The 17,855-nt window shown below is 43.5% G+C and overlaps 1 protein-coding gene across 1 annotated transcript in view; it reads left to right on the top strand.

Annotated features, from left to right (window-relative positions):
• rnf4 (ring finger protein 4) overlaps nucleotides 1-17,855 on the top strand; it is a 45,802-nt gene that overhangs the window by 9,317 nt on the left and 18,630 nt on the right. Inside the window, exons 2-3 of the mRNA XM_080182520.1 lie at nucleotides 14,682-14,954; nucleotides 16,387-16,459. Coding sequence (XP_080038646.1) covers nucleotides 16,409-16,459 — 51 coding nt within the window. The 5' untranslated portion in view covers nucleotides 14,682-14,954; nucleotides 16,387-16,408. The remainder of the gene's footprint in view (nucleotides 1-14,681; nucleotides 14,955-16,386; nucleotides 16,460-17,855) is intronic.

Raw genomic sequence — 17,855 nt, 5'->3', positions numbered from 1 at the left:
AGTTTTCTTCTACAACCAATAGTTTTTTAAGAGTATAAGTGTAACTATTACTCCTAACTGTACCTTCTGCTTCTCTCAGTCTCAGGTAACACCTATAATGGTAATGGTCAGGCATTGGGGAGAGTAACAGAACAAAGAGATCTAGGTGTACATAGCTCCTTGAAAGTGGAGTCACAGGTGATCAGTGGTGAAGAAGGCATTTGGCATGCTTGGTTTCATCGGTCAGATCATTGAATACAGGAGTTGGGACGTCTTGTTGAAGTTGTACAAGACATTGGTATGGCCACACTTGGAATACTGTGTGCAATTCTGGTCACCCTATTATAGAAAGGATATTATTAAACTAGAAAGAGTGCAGAAGAGATTTACCAGAATGCTACTGGGACTTGATGGATTGAGTTGTAAGGAGAGTTTGGATAGACTGGGACCTTTCTCTCTGGAGCATAGGAGGCTGAGGGGTGAACTTAGAGGTTGATAAAATAATGAGGGGCATAGACAAGGTAGATGGTCAATATCTTCCCCAAAGGTAGGGGAGTCTAAAACTAGAGGGCATAGGTTTAAGGTGAGAGGGGCAGCTTTTTCAGAGGGTGGTGAGTGTCTGGAACAAGCTGCCAGAGGTAGTAGTAAAGGTGGGTACAATTTATCTTTTAAAAAGCATTTAGATAGTTACATGGGCACAATGGGTATAGGGGGATATGGGCCAAATGTAGGAAATTGGGATTAGCTTGGGGGTTTTAAAAAAAGGGGCAGCATGGACAAGTTGGGCTGAAAGGCCTGTTTCCATGCTGTAAACCTCTGACTCTATAAGACACAACAAAATCTATCAATCTTTTAAAAACTCGGTTTCTTTCTCCCTTGTACTTTGAATAGTAAAACTATGAAAACACAATGCACCATTACATAAAAATGAAATATTTTAACTATATTTGCCCCCCATCTCCCTTTAAGCTTTACTCTCCTATTTAGTCCAGTTGCTTTTTATTTAACTTCACAGAATCCTACAGTACAGAAGAGGCCTTTAGGCCTATCAAGTCTACACCACATGAAAGGCTGTGACCTGTCCACCTAATCCCAATTGTCAGCATTTGGCCCATAGCCCTGAACGTTATGGCTTGCCAAGTACTCATCCAGGTACTTTTTAAAGGATGTGAGGCATTCTGACTCCACCTTTCCAGGAAGTACATTAGAGCGTCACCACCCTCTGGTTTTAAAAAAAATTTTTTCCTCGAATCCCCCCTAAACTTCCCACCCCTTGCTTTTAACGTGTGTCCCCTCGTAACTGGCTTTTCAACTAGGGGAACAGCTGATCCCTATCGATCCTGTCCCTGCCCTTCATAATCTTGAACACCTTAATCAAGTCACTCCTCAGCCTTCTCTACTCCGAAGAAAATAACCCAAGCCTATCCAACCTCTCTCTATAACTTAAATAACCCTGCACCCCTTTAGTGCATTCACGTCCTTCCGATAGTATGGCAACCAGAATTGCATGCTTGTTTTATATTTGCTTTTCTACCTCACTGGGGATCCATTTTTACAAACTGAGGCAATATTTTCGGCTTTTCTGGCTATTTTCTTTCATCTGATAAAAAGCTGATATTGTGCTGATCAATGCAGACACTTTTATAGATGGGATTAATCTTTGGAATGTATACTCCCATCTGTGCTGTAATCGAAGGAGCATAAACTGTTCATGTTTTCTGGCAGATTGACAAGTCCTAGATTCATTCCATGTTAAGTTAGCTGACTTTATCCAGTGTTTGTGGTGTTACATTTATATTTGGTGTTAGGGTAAGAAGGAGATTAAACAAGGGTTCAAATTCTGATGGCTGAGTATTTTTAGTAATACACTTAAGTATATCACTGAGTAAGAACAATATTCGAGTAGACCCACTGCCTTGCCAATGAAAGACCTATCTACATACTGGAGAATAAGTTGAATAAAGGCCAGTTTGAACAAGAGCGCCTCTCTTTGAGACACAATTGACCAAGATGTGTGGATTAGATTGATTGGATGTGTTAAATTAACCCTTCATGTACTGGGATATGATAGGTTAGAGGAATTGGCAGAACAGAACCAAGCGGGGATGGAGTCTGGGTGGGATTGTGGTCAGTGCAGACTTGATGGGCTGAATGGCCTCCTTCTGCACAATAGAGATTCTGTGAAACACTGGTAGCTTCAGGAGTCTATCATCTAAAAGTGAATTCACTTGGTTTTAGTCAGCATTTTAAAAAAGTAATTGTTTTGCTATGCACTGATTGAAACTCTGAGATGAGGGTTCACTCGGAGATTACACATTAGTCTCTTAACCAAGGAAGTTTGCACTGCAAGTTAAAGGTGTGCAAAATCCTGCTTTCTGAGCAGTCTTTCAGTCTAATTGTGGGAAAAAAACAGGCAATGGTGTGGTTGACGCAGTTCTTTTTATTATAGTGCCACAGAGGATGTCCATGAAGGACCAAGGGTAAAATATTGGAGTTGAGAAATAAGAGGGTGTATTCTATAGACCAACTATTGGGAAAGATATAGAGGAACAAATTTACAGGGTATTTACTGGGAAGTGCAAAAACTATAATTATAATGGAATTCAATTAAACTGTGTATACACTGGGAAAATAGTGCAAAAGGGCAGACAGAGAAGAGTTTCTAAACTTGTTTAGCATAATTTTCTTGATCAGTACTTTTCCGGCTCGATCAGGGAAGAGATATTGCTGAATCAGGTTCTGGGCGATAAGGTGTGTCGGGTGGATCAAGTGTCATTAAGGGAGCAATTCGGGAAGTGATCATAGAATCATCGGTTGAATTGGGCAAGGAGCAATCAAATAAAAATGCTTGATTGAAGAAGGGTCAGTTTCGGTGGGGTGAGAACAGATTTGGCCCACGTAAATTGAAATCCAAGATGGGCTGGCAAAAGGACAGTGTGCTGTCAAGAAAGAAACAATGATTTGGGCAGCAGTGCAACAAGCTAAGGTAAAAGTACTCTGGACAAAGAAAAAGGCACTAAGATAAAGTGTAAAAGTACTGCTGTCAGTTCAATAATATAATTGAGAATGAGGCTGATTATAAAAACAATGGAGGGATAGCTAATGAAATCGGAGGCAAAAAAAATTACAAGAACTACAGCTAATTGGAGGAAAACTAGAAGTCTTTTGTAGGAATTGAAATATAACTAGTAAAACGGTCAAGGAGGAGGAGTGAGACCCATTTGGAGCCAATCGGGGATCTATGCATAGAGGTGGAGGGCATGACTGAAATATTCAATAAGTATTTTGCATGTGTTTTGAAACTGGGAAGAAGGTGCTGCCCAAGTCAGAATAAAGGAGTGGATCTTTGAGATACTGGATGGATTAAAAATTCATTACTTTCAGTAAGTTGTCCTATTTTGGAACCTCACCAGCTTGTTATATCATCTTTAGGTACCCTTGGTTCTGTTCCTGGTATGTCCTCCTACTTTCGACATTGAACCTGGTTGACCTGGATATGCCAGGCCATGGGGTTACAGGTCGTGGTCGAGTACAGTTCTGCTGATGGCTCACTGTGGCTCATGGATGTCCAGTTTTGAGTTGCTAGATCTGTTTGAAATCTTTTTCATGTAATATGGTGGACATCCTGCGCCCTTGCTGCTGCCCTTAGTGCCTCCTCCAAATGGTGCTCAACATGGAGGAGTACTGATTCATCAGCTGAGGGGGAGCAGTATGTGGTAACCAACAGGCATTCCCTTCCCCGTGTTTGATCTGGTGCAGTGAGACCTCATAGGGTCCAGAGTTGATGTTGAGGATTGCCAGAGCGATTCCTTCCCAAGAGTTGATGTTGAGGGTTCCCAGGACAACACCCTCCCAGTTGTATGTCATTGTGCTGCCATCTCCGCCAGTGGGAAGAGTCAGGGATGGTGACTGGGGCGTTATCAGTAAGGTATGTTTCTGTTGCTTGACTAGTCAGTGAGACAGCTTTCAATTTTGGCACAAAGCCCCCAGATGTTAGGGCAGTTGTCATTACTGGTGGCCAGGTTGATGCTGGGTGATAGTTTTATGGTCATCATTAGACTTTTAATTCCAGAATTTGAAATTCAATTTAAATTCCACTATCTGTCATGGTGGAATTCGAACCCATGTCGCCAGAACATTACCCCAGGTCCCTAGATTACTAGTCCATGACAATCACAACACCACCGCCACCCCTTATGTGACAGTAGATGGGATTTGCCATGTTTGGACAGTTTGGCTAGAATACCATCCTTTCCTTCCTGCTTGTCCTGCAAACATTGAGCTCGTATGTGATGGTGCTTCCGTAATGGGAAGCTGTGGGGAAGTATCAAATTCTGACCTGGTGATAAATGTGATGTAGGAGTCCAGCTTGCAGTTCAACCTCGTGGAGTGCCTGTTTACTTTCACGAGTACTTGATCATCTGATGTTTACAGGGGCAGCTTTGATGATGATAGAACTGAGCGCCTTTTGATCCCATCATACAGAGCACATAGCTATGTCAATGGCTGCCTGAATTTCTTTATGGGTCGATCCAGTTTTCATTTGGCTCAATATCCCTGTCTTTTGCTTGATTGTCTTGGCTTCAAGTCATGTACTGTAGATGGGTTTATGCTGTCTATTAAGTGGGCTTTGGGTTTATATGCATTTGTGGGATGTGGGTGTCGCTGGCTAGGCCAGCACTTGTTGCCCATCTCTAATTGCCCTGAACTGAATGGCTTGTTTCAGTAACCAATGTCAACTCCGCTGAGTAGGTTTCAAACTAAAAGTTCCATGTTTCACCTTTATCAATATTGTTCCTACTGTGCCATAAATGATAGTCCTCAGCAAGCCTACAGCGCATATTCTGTTCCACACATAGAACTGCTCGCTCTTTGCTGCCATCTGCACAGTCATCATTAGCTTTCCCTTTCTTCAACGTATTGAGCTTTATGTATCCTCCACACTTGCTTTTTTATCCTCCAAGCTATCAATACCCCTCAAACTTCTGACTCTCTTGTGCATTCCTTGGCCTTGCTCTAATCTGTCTTCAGACACCTTGATTTTTGTCTGTCTCTTTCTCTCTTTTCACACACAAACACGCAAACCCCCCTCCCCCGGGCGACCTCAAAATCTTCATTTTACTAATATAGCCAATCACCCAACAATCCTGTTACAGCTCAAATGTCCATGTTGCCTCTTGGCATTAACCAGGCTAAAGCTGTTTTATAAACGTCACCCTGTTATTTACATCTGCACAGGAGCTGTTCAACAGAATAAAATTGTTTTCAATTGCAGAATAAACAGCTAGAAATGCAATATATATTTCAGATTGATGCAGTTGAGACAGACTCCCTTCTTAGGAGTAAAGAATAACAGTTTACACAGGCTTCCACAAACTGCTTCGTTGTTTTTTTGGTGTTGGATGAAGGATGAATATTGGCCAGAGCACCAGGAGAAGATCCCTGTGCTTTTAAGCACATCTGATTAGACAGGAAGGGTTTAAATTTGATCTCTAACCTGGAAAACAACACTTGTCAGCAGTATAGTGTTCTGGGAATGGGGATTGAACTATAACCTTTTAACTTGAATGAGTGTTTACAAGTGAGCAAATCCGTCATTGTGGCCATCGTAATAACTAGATTACGAAAGAGGAACGTAACCTCTTTAGTGGAACTGGTGACTGAATTAAAGAGAGAATGTTTCACTTCATGATTATTCAAAGAGGTGCATTCTACAGAAAAATAATCAATGGAAGAATAATAATGGGAATTTTTAAAAATTTATTTTAGTCACATGTAAGGTTTACATTCAGGCTGCAATGAAGTTACTGTGAAATTCCCCTAGTTGCCACACCTGTGCCTGTTTGGGTCAGTGCACCTAACCTCACGCCCTTCAGACTGTGGGAGGAAACCGGAGCACCCGGAGGAAACCCATGCAGCCACAGGGAGAACGTGCAAGCTCCACACAGACAGTGACACAAGCCAGGAATCAAACCCATGTTCCTGGTGCTACGTGTCAGCAAATATCCAGATTTAAGTACAAAAGATATCTCAATCAAATCGCTACCAGAGTGCACTATCAGCTTTTAATTGTACGGTGAGAGAAATTGTCTTAATGTGCTGTATATTAATTATGTCCTTCTCAAAGCAGTGGTGATGTTGTTCATGATTGCACATGTTGAAATTCTTAACCCTTGTTTGTTCCAAAATATGGCATTCTCTACAAATTTACCTTCTTCGTCGAACTAAGATATCCAGGACAGTACTTCCTCAGATTTGCTTTGCAACATAATGCTCTACTGCTAGACCTGTCTGAATCATTAAAAATAATCTGGCACATGGGAACAATCGTCCAGTCAGCCCATTTTACACCATCCAATCCAATTCAATTCAGTGGCACAGTGGTTGGCTTTGCTGCCTCACAGCACCAGGGACCTGGGTTTGATTCCCGGGTTGGGTCACTGTCCGTGGAGTCTGCATGTTCTCCATATGTCTGCGTGGGGTTCCTCTGGATGCTCTAGTTTCTTCCCACAGTCCGAAAGACGTGCTGGTTAGGTGCATTGACCATGCTAAATTCTCCCTCGGGGCACCCAAACAGGCAGTGAAGTGTGGCGACTAGGGATTTTCGTAGTAACTTCATTGCAGTGTTAATTTAAGCCTACTTGTGGCACTAATAAAGAATAAATAACTTCAATTGTAGCTGAGCTGTACTTCTATCCACATCATTTACTGTACTCCACATTCCTTGCCTAGCAAAAGATGTATATAGCTTGTTTTGAAAAATTTTTGGCCCAGCTTCTAGCAAGTGTGTTCCAGATAGCCATTAAGTGTGAAAAGATGCTTCCTTTTTCCTGAATGGCATATCGGTAGTTGTAATCTTGATAAGTGTTCAATTTTCTGTTTTTATATTTCCTCTTTCCAGGCAGTAACCAAATGACCTGCACTGTGCTGTCTCTGTTGCTTCATGCTACTATCTAAACTGCACGTTCTACTCCAGCTGGAGTCAAGATTTTCTATAACTGAGTCATAAAAACCAAAGATCCATTGGCTTCTTTTTTTATTCATTCGTGGGACATAGCATTGCTAGCTGACCAGCATTTATTGCCTATCCCTAGTTGCCCTTGAGAAGGTGGTGGTGAGCCGCTGCTTTTATCATACTAACCCTGAAATCCCAAATCCAAGAATGAGGAGTTTCTGGAAGCAGAACACTCGGGACAGGAGATGGTGGTAGCAAGTTTTAGGGTGGTGGATTTGGATAATCAGGAGTGTACAATGACATGGCGACCATCACAGAAGGACGGTATATGGTCATTAACACATGGGTTATGGGAACTTTTTGCAAATGGGCAGCCATGTTTCCTATGTCACAGGAATGACTATGTCAAAATGTATCTCGGTCGCTGTAAAACACTTTGGATGTTTACACTTTACAAATGCAAATTCTTTGTTTAAAATTTGGCAGAATAAACAGACTGGGAAACATGAGTGGATTGTTGAGGGAATAAGTTTATAATTAATTTATTTAATTTAATAATTTTTAACTTATGGTTTGAGAGGAAAAGGCAAGGTTGACTTGAGTATACTCTGGAAAGTTAGTGAAGGATATGGATGAACAGGGAGATCGAGAGTTTCAGTCATTCCATGTTCAGATGCACGAGTGCAGATAGATAAAGCCAACCGCATTTTATGTTTAATCAGATAGGAGTTCTCAATGCAAGGAAAAAGGTTGAATGTTGTACAGGGTAATAGTTACGTCATGTAGTTAATGTAATACAAAATCAGAAAATGCTGGATAAACTTGGCAGGTCTGGCAGCATCTATGGGGAGAGGAACAGAGTTAATGTTTGAATGTTGAAAGTTTCCATTATTAACAATGGGGTAAATGGCTAAATAGCATTTTAGCGATATTGACTGATATAAAGATCGCCTGATGGCCATGAAGACAGTGGCCAAAGAGGCAGGAGACCGATCAGAGAGCTCTATAAAGGAGATTGGGCATGCAGCTGATCTGTGCCTCATTGAGTACTGTTGTTCATTCTTCCTGGTCTACCGTATTTATGTAGATCCTACCTGGAAATACATTTTGCAACCGGAACTTCTGTGACGGTCGCCATGTCATTGTACACTCCTGATTATCCAAATCCACCACCCTAAAACTTGCTACCGCCATCTCCTGTCCCGAGTGTTCTGCTTCCAGAAACTCCTCGTATTCTTGGATTTGGGATTTCAGGGTTAGTATGATAAAAGCAGCGGCTCACCACCACCTTCTCAAGGGCAAAGTTCCTGTAGCATTAAATGGCAAAAACTAGAACTGAATACCACATTACTGTGTAAAAGGTTGATATTTTGGCGCACAAGTTTTATGAAGTTAGTGACATGAAGTAAATTAAAGCTTTCAGACTCCAATATGTTGCCATGGGTGCCTTCCTCAAGTCCTCCCATACCAGATATATTACATCGCCCTCCTAAGATTCACCAGCTTATGGGGATGACTGAGCAACAAAGGTAACCGTAGGGATACATTGTGACATAATGTTATGCACTGAAAATGGGTGAAGATGAAGCCATGGCCTACTCTTAAGTACTGAAACTAAGGTATTCCTGTTTGACGTAAATTATTTGTGAAAGTCTCTAAATATGGCTTCTTTAGCTTTGAAAACTCACTCTTCCTCCTTTATGTTCTGAGCCTAAAAATAGCCATAACATGTAGTTTCTCTAGTTGAAGGACCTAGTCATCTGTTGCAAGCCTCAGTTAAATTCAGCTCTCCGGCCAGCCCTTTGGAGAAGGTAGTTTACCTTGAAGCTCCTGTCTTCCGCAGACTGAGTGGAGGAGGAGTTGAGCCTGACTTGCACTGTAGCTGTTAATGTTGAGTATGGGCTGATTCTTAATTTTCCAGTAAGTTGGACTTGTCAGATACTAAAATTAAAACTTTGGAGTAGTTACTATTACCTTCTCAAACCTGCCCATTCTGATTTTAGCCGGAGTGAGCAATCAATCTTCTGTCAGGAAGTTGAATAGTCATTTAAATATTATAATGAGACTGTGTCTTCATTTTTACTGTTATTAATATTTAACTGAGGCCTCGGAAACTTGGCAGCTTATCATAGGCAAAGGAGCTGAATCCATTAGCTGATTGTGGATCTAATCACTGATGTGATCAGGGTCACTGCACCCTCACCCACTCTGCCACTTCCCCAATAGACCTACTTGCTCTGTAGGATTCAGCCCTGCGAAACAGGCTTCTTTTCCATTGGCTGTGAAGTTAAATTCAGGAAATCCTATCTATAAAATTCCTGACCTTGCAAGAGCTTCCCCATCACCAGGTGTCGGGTGCCAGTAGACTTTGAGGTCTCGATCGTCTGTTCATAGAGAACGCAAAAGAATTCCATGGCGTTATCCAAGGACGAGCAGGTGAGTTCTCATGATTTGCCCAGAAAAGCAACTGGGTCTTGAGCTTTAGAAATAGAGGCATTGAGTACAAAAGCAGGGAATTTATGCTCAATCTTTATGAAGCTCTGGTTTGACCTAAGCATTGCATCCAATTCTGGTCACCATATTTTAGGAAGGATATGAGGGCTCTGGCGGTGGTGATGAGGAGATTTACCAGCCTGGCTCCAGTGATGAGGATGTTGTCACAACGTTAGCTTGGAGAAGCTGAGGTTATTCTCCCTTGGAGCAAAGGAGTTTAAGGGCAGATGCCGGTTTAGTTAAGTTTAGTTAACCAGTTTAGTTAACCGGTTTATGACCGGTTTAGTTAAGATTGACAAATAACTCTGTGTTACTACAAGGACTTGGGGCGGGGGGGGGGGGGGGGGGGTGGGGGGCAGACACAAGTTTAATATTTGGTGCAAGAATTGAGTGGGATGTGTGGAAGAATTTCTGTGATACAGCAAATCATAATGACTTAGAACTCAGCCCAGGAAGGTGGTGGAAATGGAGACTATTAATGACTTCAAAAGTGAATTGGATAGGCACTTGCAGGACTGTAGGAAATGAGGCTGATGGGGTCGCTCCAGAGTGCTGGCATGGACTCTGGGCCATATGATATCCTTCTGTACTATAGACTCTGGCATTCTATTTGTAACGCAATGAACATCTGAAATTTCATCTCTTTTGTGGGACCTTGTGCGCAAGAAAATATATTTTCAGAAGTGCTTTAAATTGTGTACAGTTTTGAGACGTGTGAATGGGACTTGTGGAAATGCACATTGATTCTTAGAAGGGTGGATGATCAAAACCACTTCGCATCACTTTCCAGCCTTTTCCTACTCCTGGAAACACTCTTGTACATCACTGCACTTTAGCAAGAGCACCTCACTGGCAATCTCAGCAAATACAGGCTTGTGTTTCCTGGCTATCTTGTGAAATAGAAGTGATCTACCGTCTACAGACAGTAACCGAGAACACATTTGGGAAGCACATACTGAAAAATAGTATGTATTTGAATTCGCAAACTGCTAGGAAGCTCTGGGATAAGGATCAAGGGCAAGATGCAAAATAGACCAGCATGAACTGATTAAATTGTGGAACAAGTTTGAGGGACTGTACTTGTGTTATGTACCTTTATAATCCAGGGTGGCACAGTGGTTAGCACTGCTGCCTTACAACACCAGAAACCTGTTTTCAATTCCAGCCTAGGGTGACTCTGGAGTTTGCACATTCTCTCCGTAACTGCATGGGTTTCCTCCAGGTGCTTCGATTTCCTCCCACAGTCCAAAGATATGCAAGTTAGGTGGATTTGACATGGTAAATTGACCCTTTAGTGTTAGGGGGATTAGCAAGATAAATACATGGAGCTAAGGGGATAGGGCTGGGGTGGGGTGGTGTTGGTGCAGACTTGAAAGGCTGAATGGCCTCCTGCACTGTCGGAATCCTGCGATTTATTTGCTCTGTCTTCCCCAGTGAACATAAGTTTCCATGTCATGATGACAAAGAAGCACAGGGAATTCACCTTGTGTCCTGATCAATATTTTGTCTCTTATTGCAGAAGGTCAGGGGGCATGGAGTTGGGGGTAGGGTGTTAGCGTGGATAGAGGATTGGTTGTCAAGTAGGAGGCAGAGAGTGGGGGTCAATGGGTGCTATTCGGATTGGCGGTTGGTGACTAGTGGGGTGCCCCAGGGGTCGGTGCTGGGGCCTCAGCTATTTACCATTTATATAGATGATCTGGAGGAGGGAACCGAGTGTAGGGTGTCAAAATTTGCTGATGGCACCAAGATTGGGGGAAAGGCAAATTGTGCGGAGGGTGTGGAGAGTCTGCAGAAGGATCTAGATAGGCTGGGCGAATGGGCCAGGAAATGGCAAAGGGAATTTAATGTTGGCAAGTGTGAGGTGGTCCACTTTGGTAGGAAGAATGGTAGGAAGGACTATTACTTACGTGGCGAAAAACTGCAGCAGGTGACGGTGCAGAGGGACCTCGGGGTCCTTGTGCATGAGTCGCAAAAACCCAGCTTGCAGGTGCAGCAGGTGGTCAGGAAGGCGAATGGGATGCTGGCCTTCATAGCGAGGGGAATTGAATATAAAAGTAGGGAGGTCTTGCTGCAGCTGTATAGGGCACTGGTGAGGCCGCAGCTGGAGTACTGTGTGCAGTTTTGGGCGCCGCACCTGCGCAAGGATATTTTGGCCTTGGAGGGAGTGCAGAGGAGGTTTACTAGGCTGATACCGGAGTTGAGGGGGTTGAGCTATGAGGAGAGGCTGAATAAATTAGGCTTGTACTCGTTAGAGTTTAGAAGAATGAGGGGAGATCTCATTGAGACGTATAAGATGATGAATGGGATGGATAGGATAGAGGTGGAGAGACTCTTCCCGCTCAAAGACAGTAGGACTAGGGGGCACAGCCTCAAGATAAAGGGGAGGCGGTTTAGAACGGAGTTGAGGAGGAACTTCTTCACTCAAAGGGTGGTGAATCTCTGGAATTCTCTGCCTGTTGAAGTGGTGGAGGCTGCCTCGCTAAATACTTTTAAGAAGCTGGTAGATGGGTTCTTGATAAGAGAGGGGATTAAGGGTTATGGGGAGAGGGCGGGAAAGTGGAACTGAGCCACGACAGATCAGCCATGATCTTATTGAATGGCGGGGCAGGCTCGAAGGGCTAGATGGCCTACTCCTCCTATTTCTTATGTTCTTAAGCGTCCTCACTAAAAAAATTATCTGTTCATCTTGTGATGGTAGCATACCATTAACAGATTTTTTGTAAATCATGATTTCTGCAGTTTTGTCAGTGTTTCTCAGCTCATAACCTTAGCTGATGTCATTATGTTGCTGGGCTGACTACGATGAATCCTTTTATTGCCATTTAAGTGGTTTCAATGGAATTGTTTGTGTTTACTCTGAGATTAGTTTTACGATCATGCATTGTTAGGACAACAAAGAACAACCCAGTACGGGAAACAGGCCCTTCAGCCCAACAAGCCCGCGCCGCCGCATCACCCTACACCTATTCTACCCTGCGTGTCTACGAATAGAACCCCTGACTTAGCCAGATTCAGGGGAGAATAGTGTCACTTTGGTAAAACCAATCAGCCTAAGAGCACATCTTTGGGGTGTGGGAGGAAACCGGAGCGCCCGGAGGAAACCCACGCATCCACAGGGAGAATGCACAAACTCCCACAGACACAGGCCCAAATCCATGTATCTGCACAGCTAGCAGTGCTAGCCACCGAGCTGTTGCGGCGCCCTTCTACCGGTCCAGGATCAAGCACACACACCGACACGAAGTACTAGGCCACTCCTGGAACCTCCAAGAGTAGCCCACGCACGACCCACCGTGTGCATGCCCCTCGTTTGACAACGAGGTGGACCTCCACCTGCGGAATAAAAGACAAAAACGTTAATCACAAGCCTGCCTTTCCGGTCTCTCCCGAGGTTCTAACCCTTATTTAATACCCCTACCATAACCCTCCATCCTCATTTCACTCATGTGCCTATCTAACTGAACCTTAAACGAGTCCAACGTTCCCGCCTCCACCACCCTACTCGGTAGCGCGTTCCATACCCCCACAACTCTCTGCATAAAGAACCTTCCTCTCATATCCAAATTATATCTCTCCCCCCTCACCCTTAAATCATGTCCTCTTGTATTTGTTACCAATCTAGGGAGCAGTCTCTCACTATTGACTCTGTCTATTCCCTTCAGTATCTTATATACCTCTATCATGTCCCCCCTCAATCTCCGTCTTTCCAAGGAGAACAGTCCCAGTTTCTCCAACCTTTCCTCGTATCCCAGCCCCTCCATGCCAGGCAACATCCTGGTAAACCTCCTCTGCACCCTTTCCAGAGCCTCCACATCCTTCCGGTAGTAAGGTGACCAGAACTGGACGCAGTACTCCAAATGCGGTCTAACCAACGTTCTATACAACTGAAGCATTAGACGGCAGCTTTTAAACTCTATCCCCCTTCCTATAAAGGCTAGCATTCCATAAGCCTTCCTGACAACATTCTCCACTTGTGTTGCAACCTTCATGGATTTGTGAACCTGCACTCCCTGGTCCCTCTGTGTTTCTATACTCCTAATTTGTCTACCTTTAATCACATAGAGGACAGTTGTGAGCTTTTTGGACAGTTTTCTTTTCCAGTGAGTTTAAGGTTTCATTTTCAGTTCTGAGCTGCAGTTGCTTTTTAACAGAAATAGCAAGCTGAGCAGAAGTCTCTCTCTCCCTGCTTTTTCTTTGGAAGTTCTGTTACTTAGCTGAAAACAAGATCTTGTTTTGCTAAAGGGTCAAAATCTGCTGTTGGCAGCTGGACCAGAATATCTCTGGTGCTTTGGGAAATTGCCTTGTCTTCAAACTGTTCAAAGTGAATCTAGAGAACTGCAGACTTCAACCAAAGGACTCAGTTTCCATTGTGAGTAGTAGACTTTGCTGTATTGAACCTGTTTAAAAGGTTTTGTCTATGGCAAGGCTTTTGGTTTGATTGGAATGCATTAGGTATCTTTAAGTGTTGTACATTATAGCAACTATTTTGTTTTAATTTGTAATTACCTGTACTTATTGGCATTGGATTTTCCATTGAGCAAGGGTGTGGGGAATATCTGTAGAATCATAGAATCCCCACAGTGCAGAGGGAGGCCATTCGGCCCATCAAACTGCACTGACGACAAACCCACCCAGGCCCCATCCCTGTAACCTCTTGTATTTACCATGCTAATTCCCCTGACACTGAGGGCAATTTAGCATGGCCAATCAACCTATCCCGCACATCTTTGGACTATGGGAGGAAGCTGGACCACCTGGAGGAAACCCAGGGTGACATGGGGAGAATGTGCAAACTGCACACAGATGGTCACTTGAGGCCAGAATTGAACCCAGATCCCTGGCGCTGAGAGGCAGCAGTGCTACCTACTATGCCACCATGCCGCCCATTTATTGCTAATATTCTTTCCATACACGTCAGCTATATTCTCAAACTTTTATCAAAGCTCCCTAATGGGTTTTTTGAACCCTACCTGAAGTGAAAGCTATCATGCTTATCCTCGTCAAATTCAAGGTGCATAACTTATGATTCAGGCGTCCTCCATAAGATTTTGGAATTTGACCCCCTGAACTGTAACAATTTATCCTATTGTTGTATGTGGTACCTTGCTGTGCATCAGTTGGTTGCTGTTTTCCATGCTGCAACAGTATCTACACTTGGCAAGTACTTGACTCACTGTGCAGCACTTTTGCATGTCCTGCGATTGTGAAAAGTGCTATATAAATGCAAGTCTTTTTTTTTCTCTTTTTAACACAGCGTACCCCTAAGTCCTGTCCTGCTGCGATACATCCTGGTAGATTGTCTCTTCCAAAGCATTGCCAACTTAATCAAAGATTGTGAATCTCATTTGACGGAGCAAAGGACATTTTAATATTAACTATAAATTAAGTGAAGCCAGATCTACAGGCAGAAGACATGTGGCAGATCAGAAGTTAAGCACTGGGTCGGAAGACATCCCTTGAGTTTAACTGATGAAAAACTTTTAATTCTTCACATCTCAATTTTAATTTTCAGAACACAATGAGCACAGTAAGTACTAATACTCACTTACTTTACAGTCTGTGTCCTAACTTTGCCACTGAATGCACTACAGTTGAACCCACAGCTCAGGTTTTTTGGTAATATGCTTTTAATTTAAATCTGCCTAATTAGCTGTTTAAACCCATTTTTGTTTTTTTTGTTTATTCTTCAAGGGATGTGGGCATCTGTTGCCCATCCCTGATTACCCTTGATCTGAGAGTCAGCCACATTGTTAATGGTCTGGAATCACATGTAGGCCAAACCGAGTAAGGGTGGCAGATTTCCTTCCCAAAAGGACATTTGTGAATTAGATGGGTTTTTACAGCAATTGGTGATGGTTGTTCTGGTCACCATTACTGAGACTCGCTTTATATTCCGGATTTATTAATTGAATTTAAATTCCATCAGCTGTCATAGTGGGATTTGAACCCATGCCCCCAGAACATTTGGCTGGGCACTGGGTGACATGTCTTATGATATGTCAAGAACAATGCAGCACAGGAAACAGGCCCTTCGGCCCTCCAAGCCTGCACTGCTCATTGGTCCAACTAGACCATTTGTTTGTATCCCTCCATTTGCAGTCTGCTCATGTGACTATCCAGGTAAGTCTTAAACGATTCCAGTGTGTCTGCCTCCACCAGCCTGCTTGGCAGTGCGTTCCAGGCCCCCACCACCTTCTGTGTAAAATACGTCCCTCTGAAGGGGGGATCTTATAGAGACGTGTAAGATAATGAAGGGGATAGATTCTTCCTGCTTAGAAAGGACAGCAGGACTAGAGGGCACAGCCTCAAGGTAAGGGGGGGGGGGGGGGGTTGCAGTTTAGATCGGAGTTGAGGAGGAACTTCTTCACTCAAAGGGTGGTGAATCTCTGGAATTCTCTGCCCGTTGAAGTGGTGGAGGCCACCTCGCTAAACATATTTAAGTCACAGGTAGATAGGTTTCTGATAGACAAGGGAATTAAGGGTTATGGGGAGAAAGCAGGAAAGTGGAACTGATCCACTTCAGATCAGCTATGATCTTATTGAATGACGGGGCAGGCTCGAAGGGCTAGTTGGCCTACTCCACCTATTTCTTAGATTCTTATGAGTTAAACCTTCCCCCCCTCACTTTGAACCTGTGACCCCATGATGTGAAGTTGGGGAGCACAGTTTTGACCTTTATCTGGTGGAAGAGAATACAGTGGCATGAGCTATGTTTTGGCTCTGGTGAGACAGTTGAAGTACAGGGAGAAATTCTGGGCAGCACAGCTTAGGAGAAATATAATGGCCTTGGAAGGGATACAGCGTAGATTTACTAGGATGTTATTTGGGATACAATGATTAAATGACAAAGTGATCAGACAAACTAGTTTCTGTATACCTATGCTTAAAAAGGCTTCTACTTTCCATCTGTGATGTTTTGGATGAGTAGGTACAAAGTTCACCAATTTTTCTCATTGCAGAAAGGGTTTCAAGTCTGCTTAGATGGGTTTCAATGTTGGTGTTATCAATAGAGACGGGACTTGTTTTCAGAAGGTAATAAAGTCAGAGTTTTGCAGCACAGAAAGAGACCATGTGGCCCATCATGTCTGTGCTGGCCATCAAACAGCAATGTATTCTAATTCCATTTTCCTGTACTTGGTCCATAGCCTTGTATGCAGTGGTGTTTCAAGTGCTCATCTAAATGCATCTTAACTGTTGAGGGTTCCCCCTCTATCACCCTTTCAGGCAGTGAGTTCCAGATTCCCACCACTCTCTGGACGAAAAAGTTTTTGCTTAACTCCTCTCTAAGCCTTCTGTTTATTACCTTAAGTTTGTGCTGTTATCAATCCCTCTACCAAGGGAAAAATTCCTATCTGCCCTCTCTATAACCTCATAATTTTGTACACCTCAATCAGGTCCCCCTTAGCCTTCCCTGCTCAACCCAGCCCCTCTTCATAGCTGAAACACTGCAGCCCAGGTAATGCCCTGATGAATCTTCTCTGCACCCTCGCAAGTGCAATCACATCCTTCCCACAGTGCAGTGACCAGAACTGCACACAGTACTCTAACTGTGACCGAACAAGTGTTTCATGCAACTCTACCATAACCTTCCTGCTCTTGGATTCTATACTTCGGCTAGCAAAGGCAAGCATTCAATGTGTCTTAACTGTCTCATTTACCCATCCTGCTGCCCTCAGGAGCTCCAGCACTTTCCAAATGCATGACCACAACTATCTAGAAGGACAAGGGGAGCAAATACATGGGAGCACCATCACCTGGAATTTCCCCTCCAAGTCCTCAACATCCTGACTTGGAAATAGAACACCTTTCCTTCACAGTTGCTGGGTCAACATCCTGGAACTCCTTTCCCAACAGCACCGTGGGAATACCTATACCTGAGGCACTGCTGCAGTTCAAGAATGCCGCTCGCCATCACCTTCTCAAGGGCAACTCCGGATGGACAATAGCCAGCGACACCTAGATCCCATAAATGAGTTTCTTAAAAACCTACTCACTGCCCTTGAGAGCAAACAACCTTCTCAGATGTTTAATTTAGCCCCTCACATAATAAACCAGATTAAGTAGGTTTGGTATGTTAAATAAAACTGATGGTGACGGACTTGAATATGTAAACCTCTAACGTTGAAAGCTGCATGGGTCCTATCACTGCATTGGTTCTTCCATGGAAGATTGATCATAATACAATGGGTAACATCTCCTTAAGTTTAACTGATCGTCACTCTTCTCGATCACAAATTTTCTTGTTGGCTGTAAGAAATTCACCAACCACAACCTGGTAACAGACCCAAGTGGTGAAGTCCCAGATTCCAACTTGCCATAGAGAATCTGGAGGCAGTGCTTGAGGATTGGCTGGGGGGTATGTGGCCACTTGTTCCACAAGGGAAACAGCTCAAACTGTGACAGTAGCAATCAAAATCAGACCACTGGC

The sequence above is a fragment of the Carcharhinus amblyrhynchos genome, unplaced genomic scaffold (genome assembly GCF_965287045.1).
Source record: "Carcharhinus amblyrhynchos unplaced genomic scaffold, sCarAmb.v2.hapA scaffold_61, whole genome shotgun sequence".
In the NCBI taxonomy this organism is placed as follows: domain Eukaryota; kingdom Metazoa; phylum Chordata; class Chondrichthyes; order Carcharhiniformes; family Carcharhinidae; genus Carcharhinus; species Carcharhinus amblyrhynchos.
This window is presented reverse-complemented; position numbering and strand designations above follow the sequence as displayed.